We start from the raw sequence: 23,208 nt of genomic DNA, 5'->3' as shown, positions 1-23,208 counted from the left end.
TCTTTACCTGCATGCTTGTTCCTGCGCTGGCTGACAGGAGGTGCAGAGTTAGGTGTTGGGCTCTTCCCCCTGGGAAGAAACACTGCTGCACCTTTCACCGTGAGAAAGCTCTCACTGATACTGTGAGGGAAGAGAAGAGGGAAAATGAGGACATGACTAAAAGATTCAAAAACACTGCTATCTAATTATCTATCTTGTTATTCAACCGTATTTATTTATTTTGTATTACTTATGTACTTATAAAAGTGAACTTTATTTTTGTGATCACTTCCTTGCACATATTAACCCTAATTTCTTATAATGAACACAAGATGGGGACAAGGAACAGATGGGTGTTGTCATGTGCTTATGTCAGTGTCACAATGCTCCATTCAGCTGCCCTTCGCTCTGAAGTCTCCCCAAATCAGACGGATGCAAGCAAAACAAGATCCAGGCCCCAATGTGAACCCAGAACACAATGTTCTCTGCGTCTCCATGCAGCTGGATTACACACACACACAGGCTTACTCACACTAACAGCTGCCAGTAGAGAGGGATGGGAGGATTGGGAGGAGACAAGGGGTCTGAGAGGAAAGACAAGAGCAAGTCCCCTCCTCCACAGTGTTGGCGCAGTGATAAGAGCTGGCCAGCACACAGCAGGTCATATTAAATTGTGTTTTTCTCTGAAACACTTATGGACACTACTAGGCTCGACTATACTCGTTTTTTTGTTTTTTTTTGGTCTTTGCCATTAGGGCTAGCTGACGTCAGCAGACTGCTGGTTACTGATTATGAGCGCAACGTCTATTACAAGAGTAAAACCCGCCATTTTTAAAAACTGGTGTGTTACAGTGAGCCTAAATAGCTGCTATTTACAAAAATACACTGTGGTATGCCGACAAGGTGCAGCAGTTCCTGTGTTTGTTGGTGGCTGACGTGAGGATCCGGAGAGAGCGGTGTTTGCGTTGCGTATAAAACAACATCACAGCAGTTTTGCGCAGCCATACTGTGCCGACCGTGCCCACGTTGAGGAGGTACTTTGAAGTAATGGAAAACAATGTGTCTCACACCCAAACCGGGTAAAGTCGAGTCGAGCCGAGCAATGCTCGGAAAAGCGACATTTGCCTCAGAGAATGCATTATAGACTCTGTTTCACATTCATACTGCACAATGTGTGTGTGTGTGTGTGTGTGTGTGTGGGAGAGAGCGAGGCAAAGTGTTTTATGTGTTTAGATTCTCAAGGTGACACACTAACTACAGACCTACTTCTGCAGTCACTTAGTGTCAAATGACAGCCATGGGACGAGTAAACCATTACCTTTATGATTATATGATGCTACATAAGAGGTCTTGCTGTAAAACATCTCTGTCTATACCAGTGTTTTATGTCTGTATCAAATATATCCATACTAATGCACCTGAAAATGCATAATACATGACCTGGTTGCATAGTGGAAACATTCTAAAACATATTGGAAAGGTAAATGAGATCTTATTTTGAGCTTTTGCAGAATAAAAAATGATGGTTCCCTCCTTTGGGGTGGGCCATATGTCACTGATGGCAGTCACTGGTGGTGATATCGACATGGCACGCATATGGTTCAGAAATGGCTTTGGTTCAAAAGTTGACTGATACATAACACTTATATAAAATTGACACAATTAACACAGCTATGTTGTTCTTTATGTGGTGGCTAACTTTACCAGCAGCTGCTCCAGCTTCATTTGCCTCAGAGAACTTATCAAGACTGTGCAGTTCAGGTCCAGAGAGATCAAAACGAGCCATTCACAGTGTTTCTGTTTTTGTATCGGACAAGGAACTGTAGCCCAATGCAGTTAAAACAAGCTGAGTGCTGGTGTATGGAACCAGACCCAACACTGATTATCATTGTAACATACAGTATGTCCACCTTGTGTGATGAAGCTGCTCTGCACAGCTGCCTGACAAAAAAACAAAGAATATATTGTGCCTCATTTATTGCCAATTTAGTGGAAAGATCATGTTTTCAATGGAGTATACATTTTTTTTCAATACCATGATATAATACTATATAAAAATATTGTGACGTAAGATTTAGATTTTTATCACCCAACCATTCTTCTAATAACAGTTTCCGTTAATTACGTAAACTGTGGCTGCTCGTAATAAACTCATTTACCACAGTTTTATAATGATACAATTTTTTACACCTCTCATAACAACAATAAAGATCTGTTGTTTTGCATCACTGTAGAGCTGAGTGCAGTGCTCCGTTATCTCTCTCTTACCACGTCAATTTCAAGAGAAACACCCTCTTGTTACTTTTATAGATTTTTCGCTGTATTTTTAGATTGTGACAGTGTTGTCGTAATACAGTTACAATATGACCTGAATATGCCTAGCTGTTGTAGTTCAAATGTAGTAAATGTCAGTGAAAGTTACAGTTCACTGCAATAATCAGCGGAGTTGATCGACCTGTTCTGCTGAACTTGAATGAGGGCGGGAAAGGAAAAGGACACACTAAACCTCACTCGGATAAACCAAAACAAAAGGTGATGACATCAAAGGCACGCATTTCTGTTGAAGTTACACAAACTGTTTATTAAGATAAGAAACCACTGTGTTGGATAATCTCTATGCCTTCACAGTGTGCTCCAGGTCTACACTCAATGAACCTCTACAGTTCATCAGGTTCTACAGTTCTTCAGTTTCACACTCATGGCAAACTAAAAAAAACATCACCTTTTTCGCTGTAATTTAATCTCTCCATCCTCTCAGACAGCCAAAAAAAGTCCTTCCTGGATTTTGCTGAGACAGACACAGATGTACAGAATTGGGAGACCCAGACAACACAGATGAGAGAGGAAAAAAACAACATTACCACAGCCTTTTTCTGAGCTTATTTCCCATAACTCACCCACCCTTGACCCAGCTGTTTCCTTTTAGTCCTCTCTCACTCTGTCTCTCTCTTCCTCTTCTCTGCATTTCTCACAACTTTGACTGTTGCCCTAGTTTTCATAGTCACTCTCCTCAATTCCTGCTGCATCATGTCCTGATGAGCCCTCACATACACACAGACTGTACTTGGCAATGACCATGTATAGTGAAGCTACTGTACAATGTCCTCTGTAACACAAAACTCACACTCATGCACGTGCATGCACATACAAATGACCTCTCACGCTTGTGTAGAGAGACATTGAGAAGGTGGAATCTAATCCCGAGAGCTGGAAGAGTGAAGGACTGTGAACGACTCAAATAGTATTTCTAAATATACAGCAGTCCTTCAAAAGTTTAAGCTATTCACAGTCTGTATTCAGAGAGAATGGTCACCTTACTGTACATGTACTGGACATGTCAGCAAGTGCTCAGTGCAGAGGTTTAACAGAGACCTGCGTCTAGTTAGATTACTGAGACTGGTTTTAGACAGGGTTAGGCAAACAGGCAAACTTTAAAGTCATAAAGTAATGTCACAATGACTTTTTGTTCCAGCCTGTAAATGTGCTCTACTTTGCCATACATTACATTGAACTTAATACAGTGGATTTTCAGAACAGCGGTCAATTTTGCAAATGTTACTGCATGGGGAAATCAAGCATAACATGCACAACCAAGCTTTAGTGACAGTTCAAGTTCAAAGAGGGCAGGTGATGGCATATCTCACATTAACTATCTGGACTGTGGCTTCCTGTCATTGTCTAATTTATCTTGGCATAGTTGTACACATTTTTGCTTCAGTTAAAAACAGCATAAAAAGTCAGAGTTGTGTGCAGCACTGTGTGCAGAGGTTTGGCAGACAATCAAAAGAACATGTTTTTTTACTGTCCCTTTAACACAAAATCTTCAGTGAGGTTAATGTGCTGTTATTGACATATTCAGAGTTTCAAACCTAGTGCTGCTAAGCAACAATGTTTACTGCAATTCAAATCTATGCACAGCAGGACAATGAAACAATGCTGCAATTTTGTAAAAGTAATTTATTATTTGTTAAGCTTTAGTACTGACAAGAAATGTTTCCAAAATGTCTCCAAAGGCCTCTGTTCAATCAGAGTACAGTAACTGTAATTCTATAGGGACTATAGGACTGATAAAGAGGTAGGGTGAAAGGAAAGAGGGGGAAAAATGCAATTAAATTGTCTCCACAGAGTATGTGAGTGAGTGAAAGAGTGAAGGATGAGAGCTAAAGTCAGTCAGTGCGCAGCACAGAGTGGAGTGGGTCATCTTTTGGTATTCAGTTCTCCCAGGCTATAGCCTGAAGTGAAGCAGAAGGCACTTGTTAGGGCAATAGTCACAGACACAATCATCACTATGTAAGGACCACTCCACACAGTGGGCAGATAACTGAGTGACCCCATTCCAGTTGCCCGTGTCCATATTAGTCACTCCTAAGAGGAGAGTGGGATAAATATAGGACCTGGCTCTATAGAGGACAGGGCCTGCAAAGGCCTTATGAGTTTGCACCCGACGCATATGCAGCTCAATGGGAAAAGTGGGGATTTGGTTGCTGTGTGTGTATGTGTGCGTGCTCCCAGGTGGACTATCAGCCAGTGTCACAAGCAGAGAAGGCAGTGACAGATGGATCAACAGAGGGCAAAGTAATGTATGCAGTGTCACTGTCCTCGTTTGAGTCCAGTTAAAGTTAATTTCCACAAAAAGTTTAGTGGTGGTTTTCAAAGTGGTTTTCAGTGGTTTTCAAAGCCAGAGGCACATGAAGGGATAAAATGAGAGCAGCAGGAGCTAAAGAGGGCCAGGCCAGATAACAGAAAGGGATACCAGGTCATACTAAAGATAGACTTTCATCAACCAGCAGAGATGCTAGTTGACATACTGCCCAGACCAACTGTCTTCTGTATATGTGTGTTAGAGAAGGCCACAACATTCGCTATTGCAGTCTCTAGTCCTGTTTCCTTGGTGACCCAGTGCACTTGTCATGGTGCAAACAGCAGCCATCTCAGCGAACTAAACATACCTGTCCAAGGCATGCAGTGCTATTCTGAGAAGGATTCAGATTACATTTTAACTTACAGTTTAAACAAACCCTCCAGTCAAAATGAAGCCAAATGTCGCTCAGGTAGTAGCAGTGGCACAAATACCAGGTTTGTTCCATTACCACAATTTTTTTTTAACTTTAATAGGGATGGGCATAATTAATTGATGATCGATTAATTGATCTTTAACAATTTCGTCAATGGCGTATATTTTTCGTCGATTACGTAAAACTAATGCAGGTTATGTTGCGTAGTAAGTGGAGATTGGTAGGGCGGCCATTACAGAGCCAGGGGGAGACGAGCCTGCGTTGTGTATAAATAGTGATATTTAATATAAAAACATTAATGATTAATCGATAATCGATTGTTATTTCTCCCGACGACTGATTCAGAAAATTCTATCGCATGCCCATCCCTAAACTTTAATAGTGTCCTTTAAAAAAACAGAACTTTCAGGATACGCATTCACTGACAAACACCATCAAATGACAGGCTTCACTGTGGGGTACACAAAGTACAGCTGGTAAGATTCCATGGCATTTAATCAAGTTATGCATGTTATTTGATTTTAGAGGCATCTCACGCAAACGGAAACAGACACACAATTATGAAAACTGACCTATATCCAGCTGCCTATAACCCAGATGACCTGCTGAGTTTCCCACACACAAGCATGGCACTTAGTCACGTTTCAGTCTTATCAGTTTTCTTTTTCGAGAACACCTATACAAAAACACTTAAGTAAAGAGGAAGAGAGGGGTTTACCGGTATTTCTAAAATTGCTAGGATAACAATGGTGTTTTAGATGCCATATAGCAACAGACAATACTTAACTCTATCAACTGCCCCGGGGCTTGTAATTACACACTCAAACACTGGTTAAACATTACAGAGTCTTGCTGACATTCTGGCGCTTACAGGCATTCACACTATAAGCACATCGACACATGTACACAAACATTGAACAAGCCAACATGTACACACAAGGTGCAATAAATCAAAGGACCCTAATATCATGTGATGTGACAAGCACCGCTGTCAATCCTGGATATTACAATGGGTGGGGATGAAAACAATCATTATGCACTTTGGCCAACCAAACCAGGAAGTCAGAGGATTCCCACATCTGCTGATATTTACAAGACACCCAGAAGACATTATGTGAGTGTGGTGTATTAATATATTTCCAGAAACCTTCCTTGTGAAAAATAAAAGTAAAAATAAACATACAAGTTTCCTTCGAAACTGGGTCCATTTCAACCAAAACCAGTTTCCTCAAAAAGCTCAACGCACAATCTTGTTGCAAACCAGACACACTGTCCGTCTGTGAATAACCAGACAGGAGGCCAATTCTCAAGTAGGGGACGACCAATTACATACTTCAGGGAAATCTAACAATGTTGTGGAAAACACTGTAATGCTGCAGTCATTTATGCATTGATGTCCCTCCACCCCCCATATTTACTGAGCTTATCTGAGGCCGCTCCATGTGACCGTTTGGAAACCCTGGGACAGACGAGCCTTTGATCTGTCCTGACAGGCAGACTTGTTTTCACTGTATGGACAAGTTTACTAACTCTCTTTGCAACTCACAAGCAAAAAGAAGCCTTTGCTTCACTCTGGCTTGATGTCTGTAGCTCACAGATTAGATCACAACAAGATAAGTGAGCTAAGACGATCTCTACATTTTTTCTCAGGGCTTCCCATAACACATATAATATTTAACATACACTACTGACCTGAGGGTCAAAGGGCTAAACTTAACTGCAGAGGCTTTGAATTTTTTGGTCACAAAATACAAACAGTCGTGTCTAATGTAAGCTGTGTGGCCTAGTCACACATCACATGATTTACCATGATAATGGATTATATTAAAAGCAACTTGGTTTCATAATTATCAGACATTAAATCTGCGTAATATGCTAATCTATGTGTCTAAGATTAGCTTCTGTTGAGACAGAGCTCTGCAATGTTAACTGCAGCTATAAGTTCATAAAATGTCTAAAATGTCAGCTATTAAGGAGGTTTTTAAGAACAACTGGTATGAGAAAAGTTTCAGATTTTCTCATTTTGCCAATCTTGTCTAAAAGTCGGTATATTTTTTATTTGAATGTATGTGTCTGGCACACTCTTAAGATATTGAAAAGATTTAGTTTTGTTCACTTAAAATTCAATTCCACCTCAGTAAGGACCATTATCATTGCTCTACCATTCTAATGTGTTCAAACAAGACTCAAAAACAAAACCAAAAGAGGAGCAGAAACACCAAAACAATAGCAATCTAACAAATACACTATGAATTTATGTCACTCAGGTGATATATATACAGTATGTATGTCTGGGCAAATTAGTAGCAATGCAGCTTTCCTAGAGCTTGAGTGTGTCTGGACCTGTACAACATGTTGGATGAATCACACATGTGGAGCCTTTATGTCTTAGTAAGGTCAAAAAGGAGCGGCAGCATGAGTAAGAGCCTGCTACGTCACCAGGCAATACAGCTGGAATTGATGTTGTGACTCAGTTACAAAACTTTAGACATAAGAAGTCAAGTGTATGGAGAAAAAGTTTTGAATGGTTACTACAGTGAGCAAAATCATAATATGTCTCATCTATTGCACTCACAAGTTTAAAAAATATAGGTCATAATTTAATTGGTTTAGATTCTTAAACTTAAAGAGCATAGACTTCTGTTTGCACTTACAGTGGTCAGAAACATCACATATAAGAAAAATAATGAATTTAATAACACCATAATAGGTTATGATGAAAAGATGCAGCTCACCCTTGTGGCTGCATTAAAAAAATGGTAACCAGGACTGTATTTTGGTCAGCTAGACCGGATTCATGAAATTTTAATGTTTTTCTCCATTCATCCACTACTCACATTTTGTGTTTCTGACTCCCACATAAATGTCAACAAGGTCTTTTGTACTGCAATAAAATGGTCAAATTAAATTACTAAATTAATAAACTACATTCAACTACATGTAATTGAACTCCATACTTTCAAGTTTGATTTTGTTTTTCATGTGGAGCTGAAAACAATTTCCTCCCACAGTGTGGACAATAGTTTAACCACACAAACCATGAGATTACTCAAGTAGTTAGCCATATTATTGCTTCTACCAACTAACTACAAACATGAGGCAATTTATCTGCTGTATATTTAAATGTGAGGGTTAACAGTCCACAACAAAGCAGTTTAGTTTCAGAGTAATGTTTCATGTGTGACCAGTGGCTCACTGGAGTAGAACATTTCAGACTACAGCATGTCTCAAATTTAACTTTGTTAGTTTAAACTTACAGCTGGTTGATTTCATTTTTTGTCACGAGCGCGTCGTCGCTGAAGTAGGGCACCATCTTGGCCCCACAGCAGGAACAAAAGCTGACTGCCGACGAGCTGTCAGAGCCGGACACTGCTCCGAGCGTCATGCCGCCGGTTTGGATCGCAGAGCGGAGCGGAGGGTTGTCAGGTGTACTTGGTCCCAGACAAAACTTTCAATAGTCTCCCGCAGTCATATGCTCCGGATATCCTCAAGTTTTAATTGTTTCAACACAGCGTACAGGTGATGAAACAGACACCGCAAGAAGGAAATGTTTCCAAACCCACACTATTGCATTAAATTGAGCAGCATGACGCATAAATAAATCTTAACACAACGTGTTCCAGCGTATGGCTGCCCGAGGTGTCCCAATAATACAGCCAGGGCGTGTCCCATTTTAAAGAAGTTCCCGTAACGCTTTCATAACATTATTTCGCATCGATTCACCAGTGCGCGGTCCCTCTCCGTGTACAGCGTGGGACATATGACTTGGGTCAAACTCTCACAGGAAAAGTCATGGCAGGGAGGAGCTGGAGCCACGTGTTTGGGGAAACGCAGGGAGCCAATGAGGACAACAGGGAGGAGGAGGAGGAGGAGGATGGACCGCATGTATGAGTCCCAGTACTCCTGCATGGACTCTGGTTGAAGAGCAACAGCTGGTGTGCCAAGTCTGACAACTGTGCAGAGTGAAAGGGTTTGCACCAGCAAACAGATTCCACCATTTATTCTTTCTATCTGTTAACAGGAAGAGCTTTTAACTAAACTACTTGACAGAACAGTTTGGTTATAAAGCTGCATACTTGTGGTTATTGATATACAATATTATGTGGCAAATGTGTGGCATCATAATAAGTTTCTTTTGAATTTTAAAATGATTTAAAAAAGCAGCAGCAGTCCAAATGCCTGTGCACATATTCTGAAAAAATTCTGAGCACATACCGGAAGCTCTCCCCTCTCAAATCTAATACAATACAGTTGGTGTCTATCTAAATACAATATAAATACATAAAACAATTATTGAAATAATTTAGAAATATACTATTGCTAATCCACATTTACAGTGCGTACAAAACTGTAGGTCAGGATAATATGTTTTAGTCATCCTGATAATTTCTTAATACTGTTAGAATAAACTGCTGCCCAGCAGCTGGTTGAGCAGCCTGGTTCAGCAAGGTCAATAAGGAATGTGCTCAATAAGCCAATGTAATGGAGACAATTAAACCCACATGGGCATTTGGTCTGGCAGTCAGCTCACTTGTCTCCTCTCCACTCTTTTTCTCACAGCACACAGACCTTGTGGTGGAGTTACATAAGGAGCACAGATGAAATGAGAACCAGGCCGAGAGTGTTCAGACTGCACCACTGCTGCAGCTGCAGGCCTGAAGCATCTAGGTGAAGTGGTGATATAGTAGTGGAGCCTGTCTTGTTGGGAAAGTCTGGGGGAGAAATTACCCTCGACATTGAGCTAGCATGTAGGTATCAAGTATCAACAGACTCCATGCTGTAATATGGACATAATGTTTTGGCTCATTTTATGTCCTATTAAACATTTTATATTATGCCGGCCTGCCAACATGCAAAGCCCTTTGTAACCTAACAACAATTTGAAAACATTCGTAAACACACACTCCCTCTCCTATCATATTTCACACCAGCTTCTTGTTTTTAAGTAAAACATCTGTAGTTAAATGAGCTCTGTGCAGTGCAGCAAAGCTTTAGGACACCGTTTATGTAAGGGCTGTTATCAACGGGGAGGTTTGGCTGAGAAACAGGACACTGTTAAATGTTAAACAAATATTTAGTGTATTCACAAACGGCAAACTTCTCTGTCCATTGCTAGTCCATTCAACTTGCAGACCCACACACTTTGTAAAGATTAGTTTCCAAATTACCCAAACATACAGTGGTACAATAGTGTTTTAGTTGAGTTTTACTTGGCATATACAATAATATAAATGCTGAATAGGCTATTTATCTTAAATTGCTTCAGAGCTGTGAATGTTTCACAGAAGTTTGGTCCTATTATGCTATAATCATTTTTTTTCCTATCAAAAACTGTTTACCCATCTATCCATCTGTCATCTATCCATCTCTATTGGGATGTAACAATTTGAACTTCTGAACACTATTAAATGAATGTCAAAAAAATGTGTGTTTCATGAATAAAATGTGATTCTCCGAGACAATAATTTATGCTGTAACATGTCAGAAGGTCACTGTGGAGCAGGTGATGGTGCATCTGTTTTCGACACTAGACTCCACATGTGTTTTGCTCAAAGCTAAGCTGATTACATCATATACGAAACGCAAACACACATCGTCTCCAACGGTCACACTACACCTAACTTCCTCTCACCTTCCTAATGGTAGCTCCTGCATCACATGGCAGATCACAAGCCGGCGAACTCTGCCAACGGCTGCAACTACAAAGTCAACAGGCGCACTGCTCTGCTCATGTGGTTCTGTTTAGTGTCAAATTTACCAGAATTTAGTCATATTTTTTTTTCCACGATGTTGGTAACGTGAGAGTCTGTTGTGGTGTTAAGCCAAGCACGGGGTACCATGTCCTCCTCTGTCTCTTACTTCATGGGAATGGGTAGAAACACCCGGGTCAGCAATGTGTGTGTGTGTATTTAAAAGTGCGTGTATGTTTGTGTGAGGGTGGGAGTCACATTCTGTTACAACCAAACCATTAATTATACACCTATAAGAAGGATACACTGTTCAGCCACAGTCACATTCTCTTATATTTTGCTTATTGCCTACCGTACCGGCCTGTGGGATCAGTTTTATGATCTGGGGTAGCTTCAGTTAACCAGGTCTAGGTTCAGGAACATTATGTGTTCCAACAATTAGGTCAGCTGAAAACCTACTTATCGTGAATGGCCAGGTTTCCAGGCATAGTCTGGGATGACTATGCGAAAAGGCATGGGCTGATAACCTGTTTGAAGATAAACTGCGGTATAAAATGTCAAAACCAGAAAAATGTTCTGTCATACCGTGCCTAAGGTATAAGCTCAAAATATGTGCAGTATTGAGTAACACGACCTCTACCCCTCTGGGTTGAGAAGTCAGCTGAGTGTGTGATGTATGATGGCCAAAGGAGATAACATTTTAGATCTGTAATCACAATACTGTAATATATATATTATTTGAATATATCATTCACATGTAACCTGCATGTACCATGTACCAAAACAAACTAGGTTATATGCTGTAACAGTAGGTAAAAAAATGTTGCCTCTAACTCTGTAAACAATTCGAATTAAGACTGTAAACTAAGCAAAGAACAGCCTGGACTACAACGCCTTTAGTTCAAATGTTTGCCAACTTCTCAGCCTACTGAGTTGCGACAGGAGACCCTGGAAAAACATGGACGTCCCTCAACAGCCAGATAAGAAAAAGATAAATAGGTTAGGAGTGGATGTCTGTGCACAGTAACTAAACACATAATGTGGGTCACAAGCACTAGTTGTAAATTTGCTCACTAAGTGAGATCCTAAAGGAATTATTTTCTTCGAGATGATTTTTATAATACAATTTTGATAGGATTCTGTGGAAATCGGTGAATCTAGAACATATTCAAACCCCTTCACCTTTTCCACAGCCTTAAATTGAGACAATTCAAATAATTTTTGCCACTGATCAGTTTCTCTGAATTTACTAAAACACAGCTAAATTTGAATTTTAGGAATGTTTGTAAATTTAATAAAAGGAAACACTGAAATATCTTGACTTAAGCCCGCCAATAGAAAAGGGATTAGACCTTTTTTTGGAAATGCACACATCTATGAATATAAGACTCACAGTATAAATCAGAGCAAAAATATAAGCCATGATGTCAGGAAAAACTGAGCTAAGAGAGAGGGTTTTAGGTATTGATCTGGGAAAAGCCTCAAACATCTGGTTCCAAAAGTCACTGTGGTGTCTGACAACCAGGAATCTTCCTTAAACAGACTGCCCTGCCAGGCTTCTCAGTGAGGGAGGACTTATATCAGAAAAGTCACCAAAAAGCTGATGGAGTTCCTGTGTGAAGATGGTAAAAAGGTTACTGCAGCGCTTGATTAAGAAAGGACTCCACACTGGACCAGAATCTTTCCTCCCAACAGGACAATAACCATAAGATCTCAGTCAACAAAGTAGGATTGAGGGACAAATGTGAATGTGCTTAAATTGTTCAGCCAGAGCCCAGACTTTAGCAGAATCAAATGTCACCGGGAGACTTACAAAATTGAGATGAACGGCTACGAACGGTGCTTGGGCCGATTACTGATACCCATATAAATAAATTTTTCCCTGCATCCAACTGCAGAGTTCATTTAGTCTCTGTGAAATTAATTTTTCATTGCCTACTAATATCACATATGTTTATATACATTTTCTTCATTGTGTAAAATAAATAAAACATAAAAAGTAAATAAACCCTTTCTTTGAAAAACTATTAAATATCATTATTAAATGCATCCAACGCAGCCACACTCATGAAATCTAGAACAGAAAGCACTCGCATGAAAATCTGAAGAAACCTGTCTCCACATGAAGAGTCAGTGCTCAGTTACTTTGCTCTCAGCTTTCACTTCTTGTTATAATTGCAGAACCTATTAAGTTCTAAACTGCTCGTGATTAAGTTGTTCATCTGTGTATATATGTTCATATTAAAACAGTGCTTATTAAAAAGGGTGTGAGAATTGGTACCAGAGTGACTGGTCTACACTCAGAAGATATCAGATTTCTGTTAAGGAACGCTTAAAATAATGTTGCCTATTGTCTATAAAGCATCTTGTTACCCATATATATTTTCTAATGCCAATAGAATAAAGAAAATCTACTAATATTACTCTCCATTCAAACAATACTATTACCTGTATTGTGTCATATTAAAAGAAATACTGTACAGTAGGAAGAGAATGGAAAATTAGGTCAGGGAGAGAAAACCAAACACCGCTCTTCTTTGTTCACATGGAATTTTCTCCTCCACTGCGTAGTTTGACAATACACTGATTCAGGCCAAAGCCATCAGTATTTTCTCCTATATCCAATATACTCTCAATCAAGAGAGAGTTAAAACCAGGGACTGTCACCTGACCATTGAGGTAGAGCATTAGAGATGAACTTTAACAATACTAATGCTGTTTTACAGCATAAACACAGGGATCCAGAAAATCATGGCCTACATTTTAACCTAATTTCTCCTATTGTTCAATCTATGCATTGTTCTTCTTTGTGTTTCTGTTGAACAATATAAAATATTCTGCCTGATCTGTGCAATTTCAGGCCATCAACCATAGAGGTAGACTAATCAATCAATCAAAATTTGACCAATTTTTGTCATTTTTAAATGTTTACTTAAAGGTCTAGTATGGAAGAATAGTGGTGAGACTGCAGATTGTAACAAACAGAAAACTCCTCCACTCACTTCTCCCTTGCCAAAGTACATCAGGGAACTATGGCTTTTTTGGAGTGGTCTGCTGGGGCAGTAGCATCTCAGCTAAAGCCAGCTCTGTCCTTGGATGTCCCCTTGACCCAGTGGAGGTGGTGGGGGGGAGAGAGAGAGAGAGAGAGAGGAAACATCCTAAATGTCTGAAGGAGTGTTATCGCAAGTTATTCCTCCTTGCAGCTGTTAGACTGTACAACAAGCACTGCTCTCATTAGACCACACAGGCTACTCATCCAACATGCAATATACTATTTTAACATTTTTTCAACACATTTTTAAGTGCAATATACGTATATAACATCCCATGTTCAATTTATGTTTATATTGTAAATATCAAGCCCATACTGTATATATTCTGGAAACTGTCTATAACAAACTGTCTTACATTCTTTCTTTTTTTACTTTTTATAGTCTTATTTTTAATATGTTTCTATATTGTACTTTCTTGGAAATACATGTTTATTATTTATCATCTTTATCTTTACCATCTTTAATGCTGTGACAATGTTAATTTCCCCACGGCAGGACTATCTTAACTTATATTAGGCTTATTTCAAGTCTACAAACCAAACAATTTTTATTATTTATTATTATATAGGAATCATGGTCAAATTAATCTTGAGTTGAGTCATACATTGGCAACCACACCAAAATAATCTGAAAGGTTTATTACCAGATGATTTCAAACACAAAGTGAAACATTAAAAACATGTGCTTCAATCTTGTGACTATGTGATCATTGACAGATGTATCATGTCACCTAAAAGCGGAGTTGTACTGCAGTAACATCACACTTAATTGGCATGATAAAGCCACAACATACAGCTGCTTGTGTGCATCTGTGTGAAAGAGACATTGACAGAGAGAGTCAGTGAACAGTCCACTTAATAACCAAAAGCAAAACAAACAAAGAAGTAGAAGAGCAGGAAATCACAAGAACGGAAATATACGATTAGATTGCTTAATACTTCTACTTGAATCCATATGTAGGGTGGGGACTGCACAATTAAATGAACCTCAGCTCTTATGTAATACTGTTAGAGGTCACTCAGCGAGGCCTGTTACTTCAACCTGCATGTGAAAGGGAGTGTGTGAGTTTGTGCCAATGCTCAGGTAACTGAGCCAAATGGTCGTACAGGACTAAAATGATGTCAGACAGATGGAGAATAAGCTCTACATGTATGAGTGTGTGCATATAGTACATGTAGTGCAGTTGCTGCTGCTATGTTGTGTTACCTAACACATAATAGAGACCACATGTCCTTCTCGGAATTATCGGGGTGTGTTTAAGGCTTGCAGGAGTGATGTCACCACGTTTCACTGATTTAATATGTTTTGACACGTTCCTGGTTTCATGTGCGATACACACTCAACATGCAGCAGTTGGCTATTCCTGAAACTGCTGCAGTCATACACTTCTTTTATTATTATTATTGGATGGTTGATATAGGTTTTCTGTACCGACACCAACAACCATGGAGTCTTTACAGAGCACCACAACAGGCAAAATGTACAACTTACTAACACACATTTATTCTCCTATGACTCTCCTGTATATTACACTGTCTAACATATGACACATAGTGTCACAAATGACAAAAAGTACCCCAAATTCCAGGACAAATTCCATCTGAAACAGCAACGTGAGGAAGAAAATATTTGGTACAACATGTCAGAAAGTGTGTCGTCTTTCGTATTTGCGTTATATAGTGTTTATTTGACACTACAGGATCACAATTATTCCTTGCAGCTTGGTGAGTGTTCCGCCATCGAAGCTCTACATAGACAATTCCTACAATTCCATGCTCCATTCCATTCAAACTAGGCCTTTTGTTACTGTTTTGACTGACAGACCCCAAGTGGTAGAAAGAACACACTGTGTGTTCGAGTCAGCTCATCTCTAAACCAAACAGACTTTTCCCTTTGACCATGAAAAACAAATGCAATAATTTCAACAAGCTACTAGAAACAGCTAATGATATCTAGCCAATATCATGCATGTGTGCAGCTTGCAGAACACTTAACTGAAGGGCCTGACAGTGAGCAGATGAAACCTATGCTGTGTGAATGAGCTCAGGACTGGAGACTTTGATTCTCATAAAGACTGTGGACCAGTGGGAGACAACTTTTTTTCAGACTCAATTGCTTTTGCCAGGCAAGTTCTCACTGGGCCCATGTTCTGCGACTGGGTCCAAGACATGCATTCAAGAAAGTGGAAGGAAGGAAAAAGAAAGTAACACATGCGCCCTTTCCACCGCAGGAACTTTCCTTTTACCAGGGATTTTGAAAAACCTCTGCAAATTTCAAGCGAAATTCCCCAGGGAAAAACTTTCCCTCGACCCCAACCTTCCACCGAAAGTACCTACTTGTGACGAGGGACTTTTCAGATTACCAGGAACTCTAGAGGGGCTGGGCTGTGTGCTGAAGAACACTGATTGGTGGAACACATTTTGCAGCTGTTTAAGCCAGTGCGAATGTAACACACCTTAAAAAGACCTTTAAAAGAAGACGAAGAAAGAAGAACTTGAAAACTAAAAAATATGGAGCAAAAGAAAAGGATGTACAACAAGTGGAGGGTCCAGGTTCTACTGAGGAGGAGGTTCAGCAGGACTTTGAGTCAGCTATAGGAAACAATTGAATGATTACTGGGAATTCTTTCCCCCAGGTTAATATGTTCCTGGAAATGTTGGTGGAACAGCAGCACAAGAGAAAACCTCAGCAGTGCTTCTTATTAGCACTACAAAAACTACTTAATACCCTCTATCTGATATCTACAGCCTCCTGAGAGGAGGAGATTTCACAGCATTTCACTCCAGTCCTTCAATCTGCAATAGACTCACAAGTGAAGACATCAAACTGTCTGAGGCTCAGGTGAACACAGAAAGAGTGCATCATTCAAGTTGTGTTGCAGCGTCTCATTACCTGCTATATTAAACAGTTTAAACAATAATTACAAGTGTTAATTTAAATATGAGATGTATTAAATAGCACTTTAAATCCTACAATAGTTTACAAACGCCCCTTACAAAGTTCATTACAGATGGAAAGTCTGTTCAGGATTTGGTGTTCCACTCACTGTTTAATGATTGATTGCTAACGTCTCCACATAGAGACTGTAGTGTGGATAACATTTAATTAAATTTGAAGTGATGCAGACTGTGTGCGAAACCTTCGCCATATTGAGGACCTTGTTTTTCATGAAACAAAACATCAAGACAAACACAAACAAAAACAAGAACAAGCATAAGCACGCACATGCACACACGTACACACACAAGCCCATGTGTTTAAATTCCTTCCAGGGCCGTGGCCCAGAATCCAGCTCAGCACAATGACAAAGCCACTTGAGTCATCTTAACAAAAGTACAGTAACAAATGGTGACGTCTGCATCTTTTATGAAAGTACAGACACGCACATCAGTCAACCACAACAATGAGGAAGAGCCATGAAAATCAATCCCAGCTGTGACGTGAGAGTTTACCCCAGTAAAAAAAGTGTTTAGAAAAATATTCCCTGTCGCTAGGTTGTTTTGGCACAGTCCTCAAAATGCACTGTGTGAATTAGTCTTCACTAAACAAAGTCTCAGGTGCTGTAGGAATAAGTGTTCAGATCCCTTACTTCAGTAAGTGTACTTATACTGCAATTACAATGTGAATTTAGAGCCTACATTTTAAATAATTAAAAATAATTATATTATATATTATATTATATTATATAAACAAATTATATTAATATATAATAATTTATAATTATAATTATTAAAAGAATATGTCTACATGCTCCAATATTTAACATATGACATTTTCCTCTTTTCACACACAATGTGACAGTCTTTGGCTTTTGTAAATTAGCAGAGCTTTAAAATGCACAAAAAAACTAAACATACATAAAAGAAAGGGGGGAAAACTAAATATTGTCGAACATAGTATTTTAACTTAATGTTTAAATCTTAATTAGTAAAAAAGAAATGTGTTAACATGTTGTGTTTTCTCTATATTTGTTTTGCAGAATACACAGAAAAGTATGCAACAAGGAAAATATGGTCAATGTTTTGTTGTAAACAGTGTACAACAGAACCGTAAATGCAAAATACTCAGCTGAAGTGATAAGGAAAACTGGGTGGAGCACAATTGACAGAATACCTTCAAGCAAAAGTTTTGTTTTATTATTATTATATGTGAGTTTTTTCCATTTTGATGCATACATTTACTTTTTGCATATCAAATGGAGTATTATTCTTGTCTGTATACAATGAATGTAACAGCTAAATCAGACTGAAAATGTACACAATATTTGAGTAAAAAAAGCCAGAGAAATGTGATGTAGAGACTCCCCCTAGTGGCCTAAATCATGACTTACAGTTTCTATAGACGCTACTGAACAGGAGTGTGCATAAAAACAGACTGGACATTCAGTGTGGTCTCACCTCCTTGGCTGAGAGCGGCGGTCATCCTCACCACTGCCCGAGTCCTAAAGAGGGAATTAGATAAAAAATAATCATTTTAATGTTCAATTAGATTAGATTAGATTAGACTTTATTGATCCACAAAAATTCACTATACTGGTGAAATTCACTGTCGGAGCTGCTGTAACTAGCTGCTACTCATGCACAACACACTGACCAGAGCCATTTGCTTCACATGCTGAGTCAGACTCAATTAACCTTGCATTAAAGAGTGCCACGTTTGCTGGCAGACTTTCATCTGGGACTTGAGTCAGAAGGCAGGGTCAGTGTGGTATTTTAACGAAGGCTCAGGGCAGGGACCAAGGATAAGGCTGAAACAGACTGTGTGTCCGTGCCCTACCCACTCTGTCGTTCCAAAATGCAATCATCCTCCTCCCCCACCACTGCAACCAGCGCAGTTCACCACACTGACCATTTTAATCCCTGCCTGTTTCACTAATCCCTCACAAAACTCTGGGAACTTTTTATTTGGCATCAACCCGTCAATCCTGGCAAATACACACACAGACACAAGCCAAACCGCAGAGACATTTCACAGAATGTAAAGGACCCACAAAGATATGCATGGATTCATAATAATATATCGATATTTTTAGGATATGTCCCGATATACTGTCTTAAGCAGGAGACAGGCTTTTTGTCTGAGCTGAGAGAAAGTTTTCTTTTTACAGGTCTGTGCTTCTGACAGGACAGTGACTGCACACAAATACTAGATACTGAGATATTCTAAAGAAAATCTGCATTTCTTTGGCTTTTAGATTTTTCAAGGACATTAACATAAACAATGAAATTGTCAAATTTTGCTGTAACACAAATATTCAGGCATAGAAATAGGGCTGGTCAATATATAATGCGACATCATTTTCTTCAATATCAATATAAATATGGCAATAAATATTAATAATGTGCAATCTTTGAGACACAACACATACTTGCTATTAAATGTTTTGCTTTTTGCAAATGTTTGACTTTTTATTCATAATAATTATCAATATTGATGGGTTTTTAATCACGATAAGGTTTTTGGCCATATTGCTCAGCACGACTAGAGTTGTTAAATGAGTTCTCTTTTATAATTTTATGTTGATGTATTAGGTCATCACCTATTACGACATCTAAAATCTAAAACGCAATATCTTTCACAGTTTTGATATAATATTGATATGTTGCCCAGCCATATGGCTCACTATGATAAACAATAACGATTAATGTCCAAAAGCTGGTGCTGATTAGCCCTGATGCAAGATGATGATGGAGGAGGAAGATTAGGCAGAGAGCTGAATGCAGTGGGTCAGGAGGAGCACAGGACTGAGAAGGAGGAGGAGGTAGGTGCATCTACATGAGTGATTAGGTATTGAAAGATGATCTGTGCCTCATCATCATCAGCCGCCCAACAGCCTGCAGTCAAGACTATGGTGACACAGAAGAAATGGAATCCATGCTCGGCCTCATATGCTCCCTGCACACCACAGATCTGCCGAGCTCAGCAGATTTCAAAGACAAGTGAGATACTAGTATACTATTACACCTCTACAAAGCACTCTCACACACACACCACTGATATGACGTGCTTTCTAATGTATGACAAAAGACAAAATACCATAATAAGCCTTCTCATGGTTTGGGTATAATGTACAGGCTGATCTCCATGGTTACCATGTCACTGCATGGATGTGTAGGGAGTGGTCTTAAAGCCAATGAGAACAGGGGATGCAATGTGCTGCTAGGCAGATTACTGTGCACAACCACTGAAGGGTGTCTGTTCTCCACTCTGTTGAAGGCAAGTAAAGCGAACCTTATTAATCAATGAGCTGTGTTTAAAAGTGCTGGAAAAGCAATTTCAGAGCAGCATACAGGGAAGATCCTATCACAGATACATTAAAATAGCAGTGACATTCAAGCTGCATGTTTTTCATTCAAGAACTCATTCCCAGCTTTTTCCAGCTCAGCTCTTCTGTCTCTTTCCCAGGTTGTTACTGCACTCTGTCCCCACTCTCAGCAAAAGACATCTCACAAGAGAGCTCACATGGCTGCTCCCCATCAGAAATAGGTCTTGTGACAAGCAGCTGGTAACCTCCATATTGGATCATTTCACTGCCTTTTTTTGCACCGTTTGTTTGATCAGACCTAGAATGGATATAATTGTAATGAAATTCCCTTTAAATCTCATCAAAAGCCACAGTCAAATGAAAGCCCTGAATTATACTGCCATCAAGAAGCATGGTGGCTCTGTAATGTTGTCACTACCTATAACATTTTATTTTCTTAAGGACTTGCTAAAATACCCCCACCTAGTAAAATTCTGCAAACAGTCCCAGCCAGTATATGATGTTGATGTTTGTCAACCATGCCTCTGCTGGGGATTTTCCTAATCCATTCATCATAATTTGCATGGCTGTCTCGTGATTCTCCGTCAACCGTGGCCATGATGTCTGGAAAACAGTCAGTCACTCCAAAACAGCGAGGACAGATTGGAGCCGCTTGTGGCTGAACACTGCACTGTGTCATGTTGACAAGAGGTCACAATCTTTAACTATAAGATGTGTTTCTTGACATCCAGCCACGGGTGAAGGCATCATTAGTACAGCATAGGTCTTATCTATAGAAGCCACACCACCACAATCAGCCCAGTATGAGTCTTTGTCGGGAGTTTGACAGCAGACATGGGAAGCCTCAAAGTGTCAGAGGGGATAAGAGGACTGTCCCAACAGGGTCTGACAGGACTGTCACACTAACCTGCTTTCCAGGCTGCTCCACCACAGCACTGTCTCTCTACACAGACCAGTGTAGCATAACACAACATAACATGAAATAACATAATACTGACATGATATAAAAAAACACATAACACAACAAAAAGTAAAAACTGAAAGCATAACACAACATAGGATAACAACATGACAAATAATGCAACATAACCCATAATATCACACAACACAACATAACATAACAAGCAACATAACGGGACATCACAATACAACATAGTATAACAACACCAAACATTTCAACGTATCATGCTTTTTTCAATTATTAAAACAATCAATAAAACTGATTTTTCAGCTTCTTAAATGTGAATATTTTATTATTATTTTATTGACTCCATATAGAAAAGAAAATCATTCAAACTGAATCATTTTGGTTTGTGGACGAAACAAGACATTTGAGAACATTATCATCTCCAGGTTTTGGGAAACGTTTTCTTATGCACCAAACAAGTACTCGATAATCGACAGATGAATCGACAATGAAAATAATCGTTATAGTTGAAGCCCTAATAACATAACCTCAAAACATGAACAAAATACAATAACACATAATAACATAAACAGAACTGGTTTTGCCTCTCATTATTAAAATATGTTATAGTTTGTTGATGCTCTGAAACGAAGGAAGTGTTAGCCTGTTCACTGCTAACACTGCAGAGCTAAGTTTTGGTTAGTTTTCTTGGATGGTTAACTTTAAACAAAGATAAATAACTTGGTCCAGGACCAGTCAGTGTTTCACCTGCGGGACCAGGAGAAGTTAGTTAATTAGTGACATGGTGCAGTGTGTTGTTAGCAGCCAGGTTAGCCTCCCATGAGAACCATGACCGGGTAAAACTGGGCTAACGTTTCTGAAAGTCTGACCGAGACAGAGGCGAGGACGTCAAACCACTTACAGACACGCAGGGGCTGGAGGTGGTGCTCGGTGTCGGTGACCGCTGGACGGTGACCAGGGCCATCCCGGCTGCTGCTGCTGCTGCTGCTGCTGCTGCTCTGACCTCCGTCACCTCGGAGAGTAACGTGCCGGGTCGACAGACATTATGTTCATACAGGAGCTACAGTGAAACATCCACTGAGCTCCAAGGCTTTCACTGTGGTCACTGCTGTTCGGTTTCCCTGCTAGTGTCAAGTTACACTGAATCATCGCGTGGATCCGGTGAATTCACTTTTCAAAATAAAATAAGTATTTAGGCACCGTTTTCTGTGATGGTCAAAAATGTTCTTATACTCCACCCAAACAGCTTCTTTTAGCTGAAAGTCTAAACTTAGTTGTAGTTTAGTAGCATCAATACAGATTGAATCAACAATACAAAGCAACTGTACACATGTAAACTGTTTCGTGTAATGCAAACTGTGTAGAGCGTTTGTCTACGAGTATCATCAATATACAATATTTTAAAAAAAATATTGCTGTTGGTTTTTTTATATGATGTTTTTTCAACTGTGCCTCATCTTTGAGAATCATTAAATGCTTCATAAATCTAATATTAGCAGTAATATAGTATACTAGTCGTATTTACTGCTGTTTAAAATTAATTGACCAAAAAAAACTAGCAATATTTTTGATTGATAAGGCTTCACTGTGTAGTTTTCGAAAGGTTAAAAAATGTTTTTGCATTATTAAAGTGTATTGAATGTAATCGCTCTATCCTTTTATTTTGATAGGCTTCCGTGCCCCGTCATTTCTAAGTACAACTGTAGTAACACCAAGGAGCACGCCGTGCCCCGTTGTTGTTGCGCATGCGCTGTGGTTACCAGCTGTCAAAAGGACTGACATCCACCCCATTCATCCAAAATATCACTGCCAGTCGTCAATTAAATCAAATAAACTGAAAAATGATACGGATCGATATACATTATCTCCCTCTCTCTCTCTTGCTTTTTGAGGATTAAGACTAGGGTTTAGGGTTAGAATTAGGTTTAGGTCAAGGTTAGGTATTTAGTTGCATTATGTCTATGTTTCCACAAAAAGAATACAAAACGTGTGTGTGTGTGTGTGTGTGTGTGTGTGCCTTGATATTAGGTAGGTGACATAAAGCAGCATGAATAATGCATCACGGTGTTCCTCTGTGTTTCTACACAGGATGTGCAGCGGTACAACACCTGACCTCACATCTCACTGGCTTCCATTTTTTCCACTTACCCATGTCTCCTGGGAGAGGAGAGGTGGTGGTGGGGCTCGTGGTGTGAAAGCAGGGGGAGGTGTGTGTGTGTGTGTGTGTGTGTGAACATATAGAGGGTCATGAAGGAGATGAAAGATGGGAGGAGATACG

At 39.5% G+C, this 23,208-nt stretch overlaps 1 protein-coding gene across 2 annotated transcripts in view; it reads right to left on the bottom strand.

The window, feature by feature from the left end:
- The window catches only part of ssh2a (slingshot protein phosphatase 2a), a 33,220-nt gene extending 11,179 nt beyond the window's left edge, over positions 1 to 22,041 (bottom strand). Inside the window, exons 1-3 of one of the 2 annotated variants that reach the window (XM_044032059.1) lie at positions 21,832 to 22,041; positions 18,135 to 18,178; positions 8 to 120 (exon numbers count right to left, since the gene is read on the bottom strand). In XM_044032059.1, coding sequence (XP_043887994.1) covers positions 8 to 120; positions 18,135 to 18,178; positions 21,832 to 21,894 — 220 coding nt within the window. In that variant the 5' untranslated portion in view covers positions 21,895 to 22,041. Of the gene's footprint in view, positions 1 to 7; positions 121 to 8,251; positions 8,770 to 18,134; positions 18,179 to 21,831 lie in introns of those variants that run through there. The other variant, XM_044032058.1, reaches the window with a different exon arrangement.
- Positions 22,042 to 23,208: the final 1,167 nt, after the last annotated feature.

Source organism: Solea senegalensis, linkage group LG8, assembly GCF_019176455.1.
Source record: "Solea senegalensis isolate Sse05_10M linkage group LG8, IFAPA_SoseM_1, whole genome shotgun sequence".
NCBI lineage: Eukaryota > Metazoa > Chordata > Actinopteri > Pleuronectiformes > Soleidae > Solea > Solea senegalensis.
Note: the sequence above shows the minus strand (reverse complement) of the source record. Positions and strands in the feature narration are given on the sequence as shown.